The sequence below is a fragment of the Corythoichthys intestinalis genome, chromosome 9 (assembly GCF_030265065.1).
Source record: "Corythoichthys intestinalis isolate RoL2023-P3 chromosome 9, ASM3026506v1, whole genome shotgun sequence".
In the NCBI taxonomy this organism is placed as follows: Eukaryota; Metazoa; Chordata; class Actinopteri; order Syngnathiformes; family Syngnathidae; genus Corythoichthys; species Corythoichthys intestinalis.
In genome coordinates, this window is record NC_080403.1 from 49,495,594 (window position 1) to 49,512,687 (window position 17,094).

At 37.9% G+C, this 17,094-nt stretch overlaps 1 protein-coding gene across 1 annotated transcript in view; it reads right to left on the bottom strand.

Moving 5' to 3' along the window:
• LOC130921874 (metabotropic glutamate receptor 4-like) overlaps window positions 1-17,094 on the bottom strand; it is a 589,147-nt gene that overhangs the window by 87,154 nt on the left and 484,899 nt on the right. The window contains exon 7 of the mRNA XM_057846217.1: window positions 12,483-12,683. Coding sequence (XP_057702200.1) covers window positions 12,483-12,683 — 201 coding nt within the window. The remainder of the gene's footprint in view (window positions 1-12,482; window positions 12,684-17,094) is intronic.

Genomic DNA, 17,094 nt, shown 5'->3' on the forward strand with positions numbered 1-17,094 from the left:
ACCAGGCTGGGAAGACTGAATCTGCAATAGGTAAAACGCTTGGTGTAAAGAAATCAACTGTGGGAGCAATTATTAGAAAATGGAAGACATACAAGACCACTGCTAACCTCCCTCGATCTGGGGCTCCATGCAGGATCTCACCCCGTGGCGTCAAAATGATAACAAGAACGGTGAGCAAAAATCCCAGAACCACACGGGGGGGGGCTAGTGAATGACCTACAGAGAGCTGGGACCACAGTAACAAAGGCTACTATCAGTAACACAATGCGCCGCCAGGGACTCAAATCCTGCACTGCCAGACGTGTCCCCCTGCTGACGAAAGTACACGTCCAGGCCCGTCTGCAGTTCGCTAGAGAGCATTTGGATGATCCAGAAGAGGACTGGGAGGATGTGTTATGGTCAGATGAAACCAAAATAGAACTTTTTGGTAAAAACACAGGTTCTCGTGTTTGGAGGAGAAAGAATACTGAACTGCATCCCAAGAACACCATATCCACTGTGGAGCATGGGGGTGGAAACATCATGCTTTGGGTCTGTTTTACTGCAAAGGGACCAGGACCACTGATCTGTGTAAAGGAAAGAATGAATGGGGCCATGTATTGAGAGATTTTGAGTGAAAATCTCCTTCCGTCAGCAAGGGCATTGAAGATGAGACGTGGCTGGGTCTTTCAGCATGACAATGATCCCAAACGCACAGCCAGGGCAACAAAGGAGTGGCTTCGTAAGAAGCATTTCAAGGTCCTGGAGTGGCCTCGCCAGTCTCCCCGTAGAAAATCTGTGGAGGGAGTTGAAAGTCTGTGTTGCCCAACGACAGCCCCAAAACATCACTGCTTTATAGGAGATCTGCATGGAGGAATGGGCCAAAATACCAGCAACAGTGTGTGAAAAGCTTGTAAAGATTTACAGAAAACGTTTGGCCTCCGTTATTGCCAACAAAGGGTACATAACAAAGTATTGAGATGAACTTTTGGTATTGACTAAATACTTATTTTCCACCATGATTTGCAAATAACTTCTTTCAAAATCAAACAATGTGATTTTCTGTTTTTTTCCCCACATTCTGTCTCTCATGGTTGAGGTTTACCCATGTTGACAATTACAGGCCTCTCTAATATTTTCAAGTGGGAGAACTTGCACAATTAGTGCTTGACTAAATACTTATTTGCCCGACTGTACCTTTTCCTACTTAATAGCATACATGAGACTATTAGTTTAAAAAAATGTTGTCTCCGGTAGTGTAACATTCTACAAATTGCCACCATAATGTCACAGCGAAGGGACCCTCGACGACGTATTACAATGTGCATGCGTGTCACATCACGGACACATTCCATTCACCTACGAGTTGCATTTGTTTTTTGCAATGTGAACACGGCAACATTAAAAAAAAAAAAAAAATCTAAATTCCGAACTGGACACCAAGCCCTGCGGATGTGAATCTAGCACATATTTCCTGGGCCTTAAATATAATCCTAACTTGAGCGCATATTCCATGTTTTACCATCTCATAAGTGAAATGTACTGTATATATTTGGTCAGCATGGATTTAAAACTCCCAATAAATACATTTGCAGCTCTCCTTTTATACATCTGGACAGCTTCAATATCTTGCTGCGGGCTGATGCAATTATATATAGTGCGCAGCGGTGAAACCTGAAGGCTACCTGTCTGGTCAGATGAAACCTCCACACACATTGTTGAAATGGGTTCATTTAAGTTTGATGGATCAATAAAGTCGTGTCGGCTCTTGTCTCTTCTTGAGGGGACTTTTTTGTACTGTGTAACACTTCCTGTGAAGCCATATTTCCAAAGCACAGACACACACTCTGACTTAAAACTAATTTTTCACTTTTCTAACATCAAATATTGTTTGAAGCGTATTTTTCTGAATTTATCATTGAACTTTCGACTTCTTTGGTGATTCCACTTTTTTTTTTTTTTTTTTTTTTTTAAATACCAGTGTGGACATGGTGTTAAGGAGAGATAACAGTGCAATTGGGTCTTAAGGGCATCTTTAGTGATGGGCTAACTTTTTCTTGCTGGTCTTACAGACTTTTCTAATCATCACCCCAGCCACCCAAAAAGAAAAACTTGATGGGCCGAGTGAAAGTCAAGATTCCCTCTAGGCACAAGTCGCTATTCGGCAGCTGTCTGGGAAATCAGTTGAGCAAGATAAAAGGGCTATGAGACATTTCTAATGGTCACCATTCCTCAAGTTGTTTCTGAAACCCAACATATATACAGATTCAGCATAACTGCTGAAAAAAGTGCACTAAGCCAAGGGGTCGGCAACCTTTAATAGTCAAAGAGCATTTTGACCTGATTTTCACGGAAGACAACACTGGGAGCCGAACACTTTTTGACATCTGATATACAGTGTATCACAAAAGTGAGTACACCCCTCGCATTTCTGCAGATATTTACAGTGGGGCAAATAAGTATTTAGTCAATCACTAATTGTTCAAGTTCTCCCACTTGAAAATATTAGAGAGGCCTGTAATTGTCAACATGGGTAAACCTCAACCATGAGAGACAGAATGTGGAAAAAAAAACAGAAAATCACATTGTTTGATTTTTAAAGAATTTATTTGCAAATCATGGTGGAAAATAAGTATTTGGTCAATACCAAAAGTTCATCTCAATACTTTGTTATGCACCCTTTGTTGGCAATAACGGAGGCTAAACCTTTTCTGTAACTCTTCACAAGCTTTTCACACACTGTTGCTGGTATTTTGGCCCATTCCTCCAAGCAGATCTATCAGTAACACAATGCGCCGCCAGGGACTCAAATCCTGCACTGCCAGACTTGTCCCCCTGCTGAAGAAAGTACACGTCCAGGCCTGTCTGCGGTTCGCTAGAGAGCATTTGGATGATCCAGAAGAGGACTGGGAGAATGTGTTATGGTCAGATGAAACCAAAACAGAACTTTTTGGTAGAAACACAGGTTCTCTTGTTTGGAGGAAAAAGAATACTGAATTGCACCATACCCACTGGGAAGCATGGGGGTGGAAACATCATGCTTTGGGGCTGTTTTTCTGCAATAGGACCAGGACGACGGATCTGTGTAAAGGAAAGAATGAATGGGGCCATGTATCTAGAGATTTTGAGTGAAAATCTACTTCCTTCAGCAAGAGCATTGAAGATGAGACGTGGCTGGGTCTTTCAGCATGACAATGATCCCAAACACACAGCCAGGGCAACATAGGAGTGGCTTCATAAGAAGCATTTCAAGGTCCTGGAGTGGCCTAATCAGTCTCCAGGTCTCAACCCCATAGAAAATCTGCAGAGGGAGTTGAAAGTCTGTGTTGCCCAACGAAAGCCCCAAAACATCACTGCTCTAGAGGAGATTTGCATGGAGGAATGGGCCAAAATGCCAGCAACAGTGTGTGAAAAGCTTGTGAAGAGTTACAGAAAACGTTTGGCTTTCGTTATTGCCAACAAAGGGTACATAACAAAGTATTGAGATGAACTTTTGGTATTGACCAAATACTTATTGTCCACCATGATTTGCAAATCAATTATTTAAAAATCAAAAAATGTGATTTTTTCCCCCACATTCTGTCTCTCATGGTTGAGGTTTACCCATGTTGACAATTACAGGCCTCCGTAATATTTTCAAGTGGGAGAACTTGCACAATTAGTGGTTGACTAAATACTTATTTGCCCCACTGTAAGTATATCTTTTCATGGGACAACACTGACAAAATGACACTTTGACACAATGAAAAGTAATCTGTGTGCAGCTTATATAATCGAGTTAATTTATTTTCCCCTCAAAATAACTCAAAATATAGCCATTATATCTAAACCCCTGGCAACAAAAGTGAGTACAACCCTTAGAAAATACATCCCTAATTGTCCAAACTGATAACTGCTTGTCATTTTCCCTCTAAAATGTCATGTGATTTGTTCGTGTTACTAGGTCCAGGTGTGCATAGGGAGCAGGTGTGTTCAAATTTGTCGTGCAGCTCTCACACTCTCTCATACTGGTCACTGAAAGTTCCACCATGGCACCACATGGCAAAGAACTATCTGAGTATCTTAAAAGACGTATTGTTGCGCTACATGAAGATGAAAATTTATAAATGTTGACAATTTTTTTCCCCCCATATTGACAGATTGTTGTGTGTGGATGTCAATTTCCGGGTTGGCCAGTGTCCTCAGAAGATATTTGTCAATCAATAAATCCATTGCTGATTGGTTGTAGTGCGAGCCGACCGCAACAGAAATGGAGTAATTTACTGTTATCTTATATCCCGTTACTGCTCCCCGTGTGTACTTATGCGTGCACGAGCGTGAAATTTCACGTGCACGAACGTCGCGTGTCGCTTCGCCGCAAGAGGGTTGGTGATTTTCGCCTCTTCACGCTCGTGCCATGGAAAATGTATTAAATGTTTTTTAGTTTTACTTTTAAAAATATCAATAACGCAGAATTAAAACAGCTTCTATAAATTTTCAGTTGCTTTGGGACCACCAGATGTCTGATGTTTTTTTTTGTTGTTTTTTTTTTTATCTACTCTTAATTTTCTAATTCTAATTTTAACCCTAACCCTAGATACGATAACCCTGACTGTTTTTATCAGGACTGATTCCAACTCAATTATCTCTGACTTTTGGCTCTTTTTACCCAAACTCAAAAAATCATAACTCCAAACCACTCATCCCACAAATGGTTGGCTCTAATCCCACCAATCCTAACTCTATTAACCTAATCTTAACCCTACAGAAAACCCTAATCTTAAACTTTAACCTAAATTACCACAAGTCCTTCAAAAACCATATCTCTGTCCTAAATATACACTCACCGGCCACTTTATTAGGTACACCATGCTAGTAATGGGTTGGACCCCCTTTTGCCTTCAGAACTGCCTCAATTCTTCGTGGCATAGATTCAACAAGTGCTGGAAGCATTCCTCAGAGAGTTTGGTCCATATTGACATGATGGCATCATACAGTTGGTGCAGATTTGTCGGCTGCACATCCATGATGCGAATCTCCCGTTCCATCACATCCCAAAGATGCTCTGTTGGATTGAGATCTGGTGACTGTGGAGGCCATTTGAGTACAGTGAACTCATTGTCATGTTCAAGAAACCAGTCTGAGAGGATTCCAGCTTTATGACATGGCACATTATCCTGCTCAAAGTACCTATTAGAAGTTGGGTACATTGTGGTCATAAAGGGATGGACATGGTCGGCAACAATACTCAGGTAGGCTGTGGTGTTCCAACGATGCTCAATTGGTACCAAGTGGCCCAAAGAGTGCCGAGAAAATATTCCCCACAACATTACACCACCACCACCAGCCTGAACCGTTGATACAATGCAGGATGGATCCATGCTTTCATGCTGTTGACGCCAAATTCTGACCCTACCATCCGAATGTCGCAGCAGAAATCGAGACTCATCAGACCAGGCAACGTATTTCCAATCTTCTATTGTCCAATTTCGATGAGCTTGTGCAAATTGCAGCCTCAGTTTCCTGTTCTTAGCTGAAAGGAGTGGCACCCGGCATGGTCTTCTGCTGCTGTAGCCCATCTGCCTCAAAGTTTGACGTACTGTGCGTTCAGAGATGCTCTTCTGCCTACCTTGGTTGTAACGGGTGGTTATTTGAGTCACTGTTGCCTTTCTATCAGCTCGAACCAGTCTGGCCATTCTCCTCTGACCTCTGGTATGCCTCTGACCAAGGCATTTCCGCCCACAGAACGGCCGCTCACTGGATATTTTTTCTTTTTCGGCCCATTCTCTGTAAACCCTAGAGATGGTTGTGCGTGAAAATCCCAGTAGATCAGCAGTTTCTGAAATACTCAGACCAGCCCTTCTGGCACCAACAACCATGCCACTTTCAAAGTCACTCAAATCACCTTTCTTCCCCATACTGATGCTCAGTTTGAACTGCAGGAGATTGTCTTAAACCATGTCTACATGCCTAAATGCACTGAGTTGCTGCCATGTGATTGGCTGATTAGAAATTAAGTGTTAACGAGCAGTTGGACAGGTGTACCTAATAAAGAGGCCGGTGAGTGTTTGGCCCATACGTGTATTGATATGACTCAATATTGGTCTAAAAGCACATGCCCACTGTCATGTAAACTATCTTTCCTGTTCATTTGAGATGTATTAACACTCTTCCCGACTCAAAACCCTCCTAGTAAGAGGCTCTTGTTTTTCCCTGAAATAGTTTTTAAACTCCTCACTTATGGATTAAACATTTAATTGACATTCTGCCAAAGCGACAAGTAGATATTAATTAGAATTGAAAGGAAAAAGATAGCTCACACAGAGCACGACTTCAAATGAATAATTTATCTACACAAACGCTGCACACCCACCCACCCAAACACATACCCACACTCAATTCTGCGTGAAAGAATAATAATTGTCTTAAATTGCTTGCCCCCCTTCTTTTTATAGAATGAAACTGTGGATCAGTGTTTTTGTGCGTGTGAATAAGTGAATAATTAATACGCAAGTCACGGGGGTGAATTTGACTGATAGCTGGCGGGAGGAAATGCAAAAATACCTTATACAATAATGGACTACGATGTCATAAGCCCGTTGGAAAGCATTGTGGCGAGGCAAAAAGCTCCAGTCTGACTCCATTAATGGAAGTCTATTTTTCAAGCACCATAGGTGAAGTAAAATACGACTCATTCTGGCGTGAACATGGTAAACAAGATAAATCTAAAAATGTAAAGATTTTTTTTTTTTTAAAGGACGAAACCTTTTTTTTTTCCCCCTCCACAGTAAATGGCTTTTTGGATTCATAAAAAATATTGTGATGGTTCAATCTCAGGGTAAACATTATTTCTTGACCTCTTGATGCCTGAATTTGCATTTAACTCTTCAGTGCCCTTGACGATACTAGATGTTTGTGTAAAATGTTTGTCATTAGTAGACGTCCAATCCATTTGAAATGGGAGGGTGGCAGCAAATGAATACCCACTTCAAATGGACTGCACTTCTATTACCGTCAATGGCAGCCAAAGAGTTTACAAATAAATTAGGGCTGTCAAAATTATCGCGCTAACGGGCGGTAATTAATTTTTTTAATGAATCACGTTAAAATATTTGACGCATTTAACGCACGTGCCCTGCTCAAACAGATTAAAATGACAGCACAGTGACATATCCATTTGTTATTTGTGTTTTTTGTTTTTTTGTCGCCCTCTGGTGGCGCTTGGGTGCGACTGATTTTATGGGTTTCAGCACCATGAGCATTGTGTAATTATTGACATCAACAATTGTGAGCTACTAGTTTATTTTTTGATTGAAAATTTTACAAATTTTGGTAACACTTTATAATAACTATCCGTTTTACTAATTAATAGATCATTAGTAAACTGTTGATAAATGATCTATTGCTGATTTGTGAAGTATTTGTTAACAGTTTGTTAAGCATTGACAGGGTGTTCTTAATCTGAAACACAGTTTGTGTAGAAACATTTCAAGTTTTTGTGTGTAACGTTTGGCATTTCTATCTTTTCAGGTTAAGAAATGCCGTTCACTTCAAAAGAAAAGGCATTTTGATAAGGCATTTTGCAGGCACCGCTCATGTTGCACATTTATGAAAATCTGCCATAGAACCAACAAATATTTGTACTTTTCTTTCTATATTTAACCAATAAAACTTATGACCTTCAACATAAAGTGTATATAGTTTTATAAAGATCCATCAACTAGCATAGGCATTTAGAATGGGGTCAACCATATTGGAACACCCTGTAAATGCTTAACAAACTGTTAACAAATACTTCACAAATCAACAATAAATCATTTATCAACATTTTACTAATTATCTATTAACTAGTAAAACGGATCGTCATTATAGTGTTACCCAAATTTTATTAAAACGAAAACATTAAGAGGGGTTTTAATATAAAATGTCTATAACTTTTACTAACATTTATCTTTTAAGAACTACAAGTCTTTCTATCTATGGATCGCTTTAACAGAATGTTAATAATGTTAATGCCATCTTGTTGATTTATTTTTGTAATAAACAAATACAGTGCTTATGTACAGTATGTTGAATGTATATACCCGTCTTGTGTCTTATCTTTCCATTCCAACAATAATTTACAGAAAAATATGGCATATTTTATAAATGGTTTGAATTGCGATTAATTACGATTAATTAATTTTTAAGCTGTGATTATCTCGATTAAAAAATTTAATCGTTTGACAGCCCTAATTATAATAATATATGTACTAAATTAAAACGGAAAATGAAGGGGGGAAAAAATTGAAAATCCCTAAAATCTAGAAAAATTACATGAAGAAAAAAGAAAAAAATGTAAAGAGGAAAAACTATTTAAAAAAAAAAAAAAAAGTATACATATCTAATTATGTTAGCTTTATTTTCTTTTAATTTTGTTTTTATTTTGTTTAATATTTTGCTCAATTTCTTTTTAGTTTTTGTTTTCTCAAGCCATTTTTTATGTTAATTATTAAATAATTAAAATAAAAATTTTGTATTTTCTTTCTATTCTATATTTTCTCTCAAGTCAGTTTTTTTAAAATAAATATTTTTAGACTTTTTTAAAATGTAAAATTTTCCAATTCTTACTTATATTTTTTAATTTAATGTTATATCTTGTACTATGTATTCCCCTCAATGCTTTTTGAAGTACAAGTAGTCGCCGGGTTACGAACGAGTTCCGTTCCTACACTGGAGTGGCAACGTAACCCAAAAAAGTCAGAATTAATTCTTTAAGTACCCTTAAATTTAATCATAACCACAGTATTTAAAACCATGTATTGTACGTCATATTAATAAAATAAAGCAAACAACTACAATTAAACAATTAGATACATTACTTCCCTCCATTAACATCGATCACACCATAGTTTTTCTTACAACATTCTTACAACTCTTACATTTGTTTACAAAAACATACCTCAATGGCTGCACAATAATACCGAAGGAAAAAAGGAACAAAAACATGGAAAACGGCAGCTATTACTGGCACCGGTCCAGCTGTGAAAATGAACGATGCTCAATAAGCTAGCGGACTAATAGCAAGCTAATAGGAGGGCATCACCGAGCAGTTTACCCTTTCTCCGTGTTCTTGTAACGTCAACTTGCGTTCACCCCCGCTTCCCACGTGAAAGCAACGCTCAAAACTAACAGAAAGTAGCGCTGGCGTGACGTCAAAAAAGTCCGGGTGCAACAAAGGAAAGCGGACTGCACACATAGTATAATGAAATACCAGATAGCCATAGCAATTGGAGATCAACCGTGTAGATTTAATAAATAACAAAATTAAATGACAAGTACCGTATTGGCCCGAATATAAGACGACCCCTTCTTTTTTCAAGACTCAAGTTTGAAAAAAGACTTTTTGAACAGTACATCTGAAAAAAATGATTATAACAACATATTTGAGAGAAAAAGGATGTTATTTTGCCTCATTCAAATCTTAATATCTGAACATTTAAATATGTAAACTAAAGTGCAATCACATTCGTAAATGAATGGCTTCTGGTTTTTGAAATGTAAATAAACCAATCTATTGTGATAAAACAACAAAATTACAATAACTGCATTAACCATCAAAGTGACGTCTAACTGTAACTGCAGTCTTGAAACAAATCTGAATAAGGAAAAACATTGCAATAAAATAATACAAACTGGTTAAACTTGAGAGTAGCTGAGCTCTGTCATGACAGAGCATCGCTTCAATGATATCTAGCGCCATCTAGCGTCGTGAATGGGTATAACGTCTAGACCGCGAATATAAGACGACCCCCTGTTTTTCAGTCTTATTTCAATGCAAAAAACACCATCTTATATTCGAGCCAATACGGTACATCTGCCTCTACACCTGATAAAATAATCATTTGTCATGTGAAATCTGCAATTAAGCCAAAATGAATTTAAAAAATAAATGAATACATAAACATGCTTGGTGAGCTTCTGAGAATAGCAGTTGACAACATCCAAGAAAAAGAAAGCTTCATTTGAGAGGTCATATGGGACAGACTGGTTGTCTCGTGTTGTACTGAAAGTTATGACAGGCTTGCAAATGTGCCAATGAAGATGACTGATGATAATATTTTAATTTGTTTTAACCAGAGGCTTTTAAATGAACTAATGAAGACAAAGGATTATAATATTTTATATTTTTTAACGACTTGACACCAAAGTTGAACAAATATACAGGTAGTCCCTGGGTTACGTCATATCCGACTTACCTGATTTTGACTTTATAACGCCGGTGTCTCGTCCGCCATTTTGTCTTTAGTCATTTTTTTAAGTCACGTAACAGTATATTGTCCGGCACCACTCAGCATTGATGGTAAGTACAGTATATTACCGTATTGGCCCGAGTGTAAGATGGTGATTTTTCCATTGAAATAAGACTGAAAAAGCGGGGGTCGTCTTATACACGCGGTCTAGACATTATACCCATTCACGACGCTAGATGGCACCAGATATCATTGAAGCGATGCTCTGTCATGACACATCTCAGCTACTCTCAAGTTTAACCATTTTGCATTATTTTATTGCAATGTTTTTCCTAATTCAGATTTGTTTCAAGACTACAGTTAGTTAGACTTCACTTTGATGGTTAATGTAGTTATTGCAATTTTGTTGTTTTATCACAATAGATTGGTTTATTTACATTTCAAAACCAGAAGCCATTCATTTACGAATGTGATTGCACTTTAGTTTACATATTTAAATGCAGTGTTGTTAATAACGGCGTTACAATATAACAGCGTTACTAACGGCGTTATTTTTTTCAGTAGTGGGTAATCTAATTAATTACTTTTCTCATCTTGGCAACGCCGTTACCGTTACTGAGGACGGAAAGGCATGCGTTACTATGCGTTACTATATTGGTCGAAAAGTCTGAGGGAGACGGACTCACCGAGACGACAGGGCAGAGCAGGAGTTGGGAGGAGGCAAGAAATTTGTGACGCCGAGCAAACGCGATGCTAGGTAGCTCCAATAATACATGTTGTAGCCGATAGCCTACAAACTACGCCCGCATGTTATGGTAGATATGGTAGACATGGTAGATATCACATGTACTGTATATAGATATAACTAGATGCAAAATGACAGATGTGGCACTAAATGCGTTAGTAGACAGCCGCCATCTTGAAGCAGTAGACTTTTTAGGACGGCTCTGTTGTAGAGAACCTTCCTAGCGAACCTAAGTAACTTTTTATATAAAATACTTCTAAATCGGCAAAATCTTGACTTGAATCTATCTTTAAATGATGAAACAGTTTTAAAACTTTCATATGTCGAAAGTAGAGAGAAGGGAACTAATGCAATAATGGGAGCAATTCTAACAACTTTTTACAGTTGATTCAGGGTAAAGAGTAAATTAGGGTAAAGAATTGGGCTCGGGCCAATTGTACCAAAAAACTTCACATAGTGTGGCCAATGTTTTTTATTATTTTTTATTTTTTATTTTTTTTTGAGGAAAAAAAAAAAAGTAATTATCACCAATTACTTTGCCAAGTAACTAATTACTCTTACATTCAGGTAATTGAGTTACTAACGCAATTACTTTTTGGGAGAAGTAATTTGTAACTATAATGAATTACTTTTTTTCAGTAAGATTAACAACACTGTTTAAATGTTCAGCTATTAAGATTTGAATGAGGCAAAATAACATCCTTTTTCTCTCAAATATGTTGTTATAATCATTTGTTTCAGATGCACTATAATTATTTTCTGTATAAAAATTAATTTGGGGTTTAAAAAGTCTTTTTTCAAACTTGAGTCTTGAAAAAAGAGGGGGTCATCTTATAATCAGGGCCATCTTATATTCGGGCCAATACAGTACTTGTTGTTTAATTTTATTATTTATTAAATCTACACGGTTGATCTCTAATTGCTATGACTATCTGGTATTTCATTATACTAAGTGTGCAGTCCGCTTTCCTTTGTTGCACCCGGACTTGTTTGACGTCACGCCAGCGCTACTTTCTGTTAGTTTTGAGCGTTGCTTTCACGTGGGAAGCGGGGGTGAACAGCGCCAGTTGACGTTTCAACAACGCGGAGAAAGGGTAAACTGCTTGGGGATACCCTCCTGTTAGCTTGCTATTAGTTCGCTAGCTTATTGAGCAGCGTTCATTTTCACCGCTGGACCAGTGCCACTAATAGCTGCAGTTCTCCTTGTTTTTGTTCCTTGTAGTTTACATATTTAAATGTTCAGATATTAAGATTTTTTGTCTCTCAAATATATTGTTATAATCATTTGTTTCGGATGTTCTGTAATTATTTTCTGTATAAAAATTAATTTGGTCTTCAAAAAGTCTTTTTTCAAACTTGAGTCTTGAAAAAGTGCGGGTCGTCTTATAATCAGGGCTGTCTTATATTCGGGCCAATACGGTACTTGATTTTAAGACTAAAACTCTTTGCAAAAGAATATATTGTTTTTTTTTGGTTCAGTCTAGAGTAGGACTGGGCAATCTGGCATAAAAACAAAATGGAAAAATAGTCATTACATGTCAACTCACCTTTAAAGTTGAGACGACGTATGTGCTTGAGTAGGTGCGTGCCGTTGATGGGGTCCATCTTGGCGCAGAGGCCCACTTTGCCCGGGCACAGCTCCTGGTGCATGTTGTGCAGCGCGTGGGCCATGGCGTAGACGGCGTCGATCACAAACTGCACCTTGCCTTCCTGCTCGTAGTTGGAGTCTTTTCCGATCCGCTCCTGGTCTGTTAGACAGGTGGTAATGTAAAATGAGTGCTTAGTTTTAGTTGTTTTTAGTTTTGACATAAGGGGCTGACACGTCTATTAGGTTAACAGGTTAATTTATAACTATGACAATTGACTAATAGTTTAGAGACATCTCAGAATGAATGAAAAAAAAAAAATTAAAAGGAATTATCCATCCATCCATCCATCCATTTTCCATGCCGCATCAAATTAAAATGGTATGTTGTTTATGTTTATTGTCCTAATAATATGCTGAAGTAGATTTTTTAAAAAAAATTTCATTGTATTAACTCTTTACTCATTACAAAGACCTGACCTCAACCCGATAGAACATCCAAATCAGTGTTTGGCCTTCCAAGTGCCACTTCGGGATTTTTTTTTCTTACGCCTATTCCATGTGTACAGAAGCCTTATTGATTTATAGAGATTAGAGCCGTCCCGACCTGTCGACGTTGTCGACGTCATCGGTGACGTAAATGCGTCGACGGGCAAAACATACCGTTGGCGGGTAATGACGGGTTAAAAAAAAAAAAAAATTACATGCGGATAAAGTTTAGAATGGCGGGCGCTCGCGATACAAGCGGTTGTTACTGGCACCCCCAAGGGGGCCGCTGTTATTTCAATGTGACCGGCGTTGTCAGATTGAGCAAAGAGGAAGAAAGGTGGCGAGGGAGCGAGATCGATGAGTTGGGTAGCGCAAAGTTGAGTGGCTAGCTGCGTCCCTCACGTTTTTGTTTTGGTCAATAAAAGTATCCATAAAGAGCCATCCGACACCTCTCGGTGTTTTTATGCACGCCGCCGCCTTCCTGAGGAGGAAATTGGACTAACCCGGACGAACCGACGACAACGAGCCAAGTGAATCGCCGGTTCACTCCTCACTATGGCGAGGAGTTGAAAACACTGCCAATTACCAAAAAGGGCAGAATTGGTAACACGTGAAAGCGGCATAAAGCCAAAAAAAGCGGACCAGAATAGCCAGAGCCTGGAATTATTTCAAGGAAACTATGGAGGGTGCCACTTTGTGTACTCTTTGCTAAGCTGCGCTCGCATACCACGCACGGTATCACGTCGGCTACGAACACTTGAAGCGCCTTCACCCAAGTGTAATTTTCGAAGACAACAAGAAACAACAAGCTAGCGGATTGTAAGTCCATACAACTTTCTAACGATTTTTTTTAATGGAAGTTGCCTTTATGTGCATCGTATCAATGTGCATTTTTATTTAGTAAAATAATTAATACATATATAATAGTATATAATATTTTTTTCAAATTATTATTAAATTTATTAGGATCATGGAGGCTCCCACTTGGGGAAAATATATACATATATCCTGTATATACATAATAAAAATATATGGAAACAGCACTGGTCTGCTTACTGTAATCCATGACTGCACTAATGTTAGTTACTTAATATTATAAAGTATTACATATAGCAATATACTATAAATTTAATACTATATATTTAATTTTTGTTACTGTGGGTATGTGTGCCTTTCATTAAAAATAAATGTGGTGATATTTCAGTGTGCCCTCTACTTGATCTATTTTCAGGTTAAAACAAACAAAAGTTGAACAGTTTTTCTCATCCCCCAAAAATGCGGAATGCACACTAGAAAAAGCATCTGAACTCACACAAATTATTCAGAAAATGGTTGTCCGGGACATTGCAATTCATTTTAACATTTAGAACAATATAGACAATGACATACCACAAAAAGAGTAAGAATGGTTTTGACTCCTGTTAAAGAGGTGAAGTCACAGTGTTTCCGTTTCCATTTTTTTTGCACTAGTTAATGCCAGCAGCATTTGACCTCATTGTTTGTGATTTATAATTGGTATTTATGTTATTTATTTATACGTTAATAAAGAATTTAGGTGTTCCAAAATGTTTTTTTGTGAATTAATAAGCTTGAACAAAAATTTAATTAAGTAGTAAAAAAAAAAATAATAATTTTTTTAAATTATTAGATTAGTCGTCTAATCGTAAAAATAGTCGGCTGACTAATCTGGAGGAAATTAGTCGTTTGGGATAGCCCTAATAGAGATTATTAACTACCATATTGGCCCAAATATAAGATGGCCCTGATTATAAGACGACCCCCTCTTTTTCAAGACTCAAGTTTGAAAAAAGACTTTTTGAACACCAAATTAATTTTTATACAGAAAATAATTACAGTACATCCGAAACAAATGATTATAACTAGAGATGTCCCGATCGATCGACATCCGATCACGTCATTTTCAAAGTACCGGAATCGGCAAAAAAATATCGGCCATGCCTTTTTTAATATATATATATTTTTTTTTTACTTAAATTGTTTTCTAATTGTATTTAACATTACAGACATAATATGTTACACTCATCCAGTCTTTAGTTTAGGCTTATGGTAGGGTTATCAAATTTATCCCGATAACAGCGGTAATTAATTTTTAAAAAAATGTATCACGTTAAAATATTTAACGCAATTAATGCATGCACTACACGATCCACTCACGCATTGTCGCGCTTAATTTGTAATGGCGCCGTTTTACCTATATAGAGAGATAAAAGGCAGCGTAAAACGAGTCGAGTGAATTTTGACAGCCTTTGGAGCCTTTTTTTAATTGGCTAAAGCCTTACAATCCCTCTCCATACGATTAGAAATATCATGGGAAGCAATGTAGGGAAGCAAGGTAGCAATAGAAATTTTTCTTAACACTTCATGTTATTTCCCAACGCAGAGAAGATATAGCAATTGGTAGCACTACGCACAGTCATGGTTCCACTTCCCATCATGCATTTGGGCATGGCTACAGTATCATTTACTGAAAGCTCAACAAATACACTAGATGGCAATATTTAGTCACAATATACAAAGTCACAAGTCTTTCTATCCGTGGATCCCTCTCACAGAAAGAATTTTAATAATGTAAATGCCATCTTGAGGATTTATTGTCATAATAAACAAATACAGTACTTATGTACTGTATGTTGAATGTATATATTCGTCCGAGTTTTATTCATTTTTTTTCTTAATGCATTGCCAAAGTGTATATAATCGGGAAAAAATATCGGGAATGATTGGAATTGAATCGGGAGCAAAAAAAAAAGCAATCGGATCGGGAAATATCGGGATCGGCAGATACTCAAACTAAAACGATCGGGATCGGATCGGGAGCAAAAAAACATGATCGGAACAACCCTAATTGTAACAACATATTTGAGAGAAAAAGCATATTATTTTTTGACGCCCGCTATACTGTATAGAACCTACCCACGTACCACGTGCTCGCTGTATGGTTCCGCCCACTTGTCCGTCATTTTGACTCTGTATTAGCATTGTTTTCAATTGATGGCGGAATTTAAAATGCATTTCATGGAAGACCCGGTGCTTTCTGATGCCGCAAACTCACTGGATCTGTTGCATAAAAGGCGTTATGAGGAAAAGCTTCGTTCTATACAGTCGCCAGATCCATATTTGATGCCCAAATCGATGTTTTTCGACCCACTGTCTTCGCCCTGTCTGCCTGACATCTGCTACGCAGATATTTACAATTATCTTGTCCACACTAAATCAGCCTATTCTCATGAAAATATGAAAAACTTCAAGAGCTTGGAGGCTTATAAATACTTCGTTGCTGGTTGGGTGAAACAGGTCCTCGTCCACGAAAATTCGGCAGGAATCTATCTTGTGCTTGGAAAGGTGAGTTACGAAATTTTCAATTCAAAATCTTTTGTTATTGCTAACATCCACTGTCAAGTCTAATGTATTTCATGTCGTTTGTCAATGGAGTTAAGGCTTTTAATGTTTATATGGTTTAGCAATAGCACTCTCACTACATACATACGTGTATGTTGTCGGCGATTAGCCTAGCAATGATCTTAATTGTGGTTATTTGTCAGCCCCGTAGACGAGGCCAGTTTCTTTCACTTGGTACCAGCTAAATATTATTCAAAAAATAACGATGGTGGAAGAAAGGGAAGTCACAAACATCTTGAATTTGAAACTATGTCGTACTACGTCGTATGTTGTCGGCGATTAGCCTCGCAATGATCTTAATTGTGGTTATTTGTCAGCCCCGTAGACGAGGCCAGTTTCTTTCACTTGGTACCAGCTAAATATTATTCAAAAAATAACGATGGTGGAAGAAAGGGAAGTCACAAACATCTTGAATTTGAAACTATGTCGTACTACGTCGTATGTTGTCGGCGATTAGCCTAGCAATGATCTTAATTGTGGTTGTCAGGCCAAAACCCTCTAAATATATATTAAATGCATCTTACCGGATATAAAATGACTACTACATAGTCTGTGGTGATTTTTTGGTGTCCAGTTTTCACGTCGAATTGCAGCCGTCCATTTCGCTCTCCTCTTTGGATCCCTCGGATCTCTCCTTCCATCTTCTCTGTTAGTGCAACCAACAG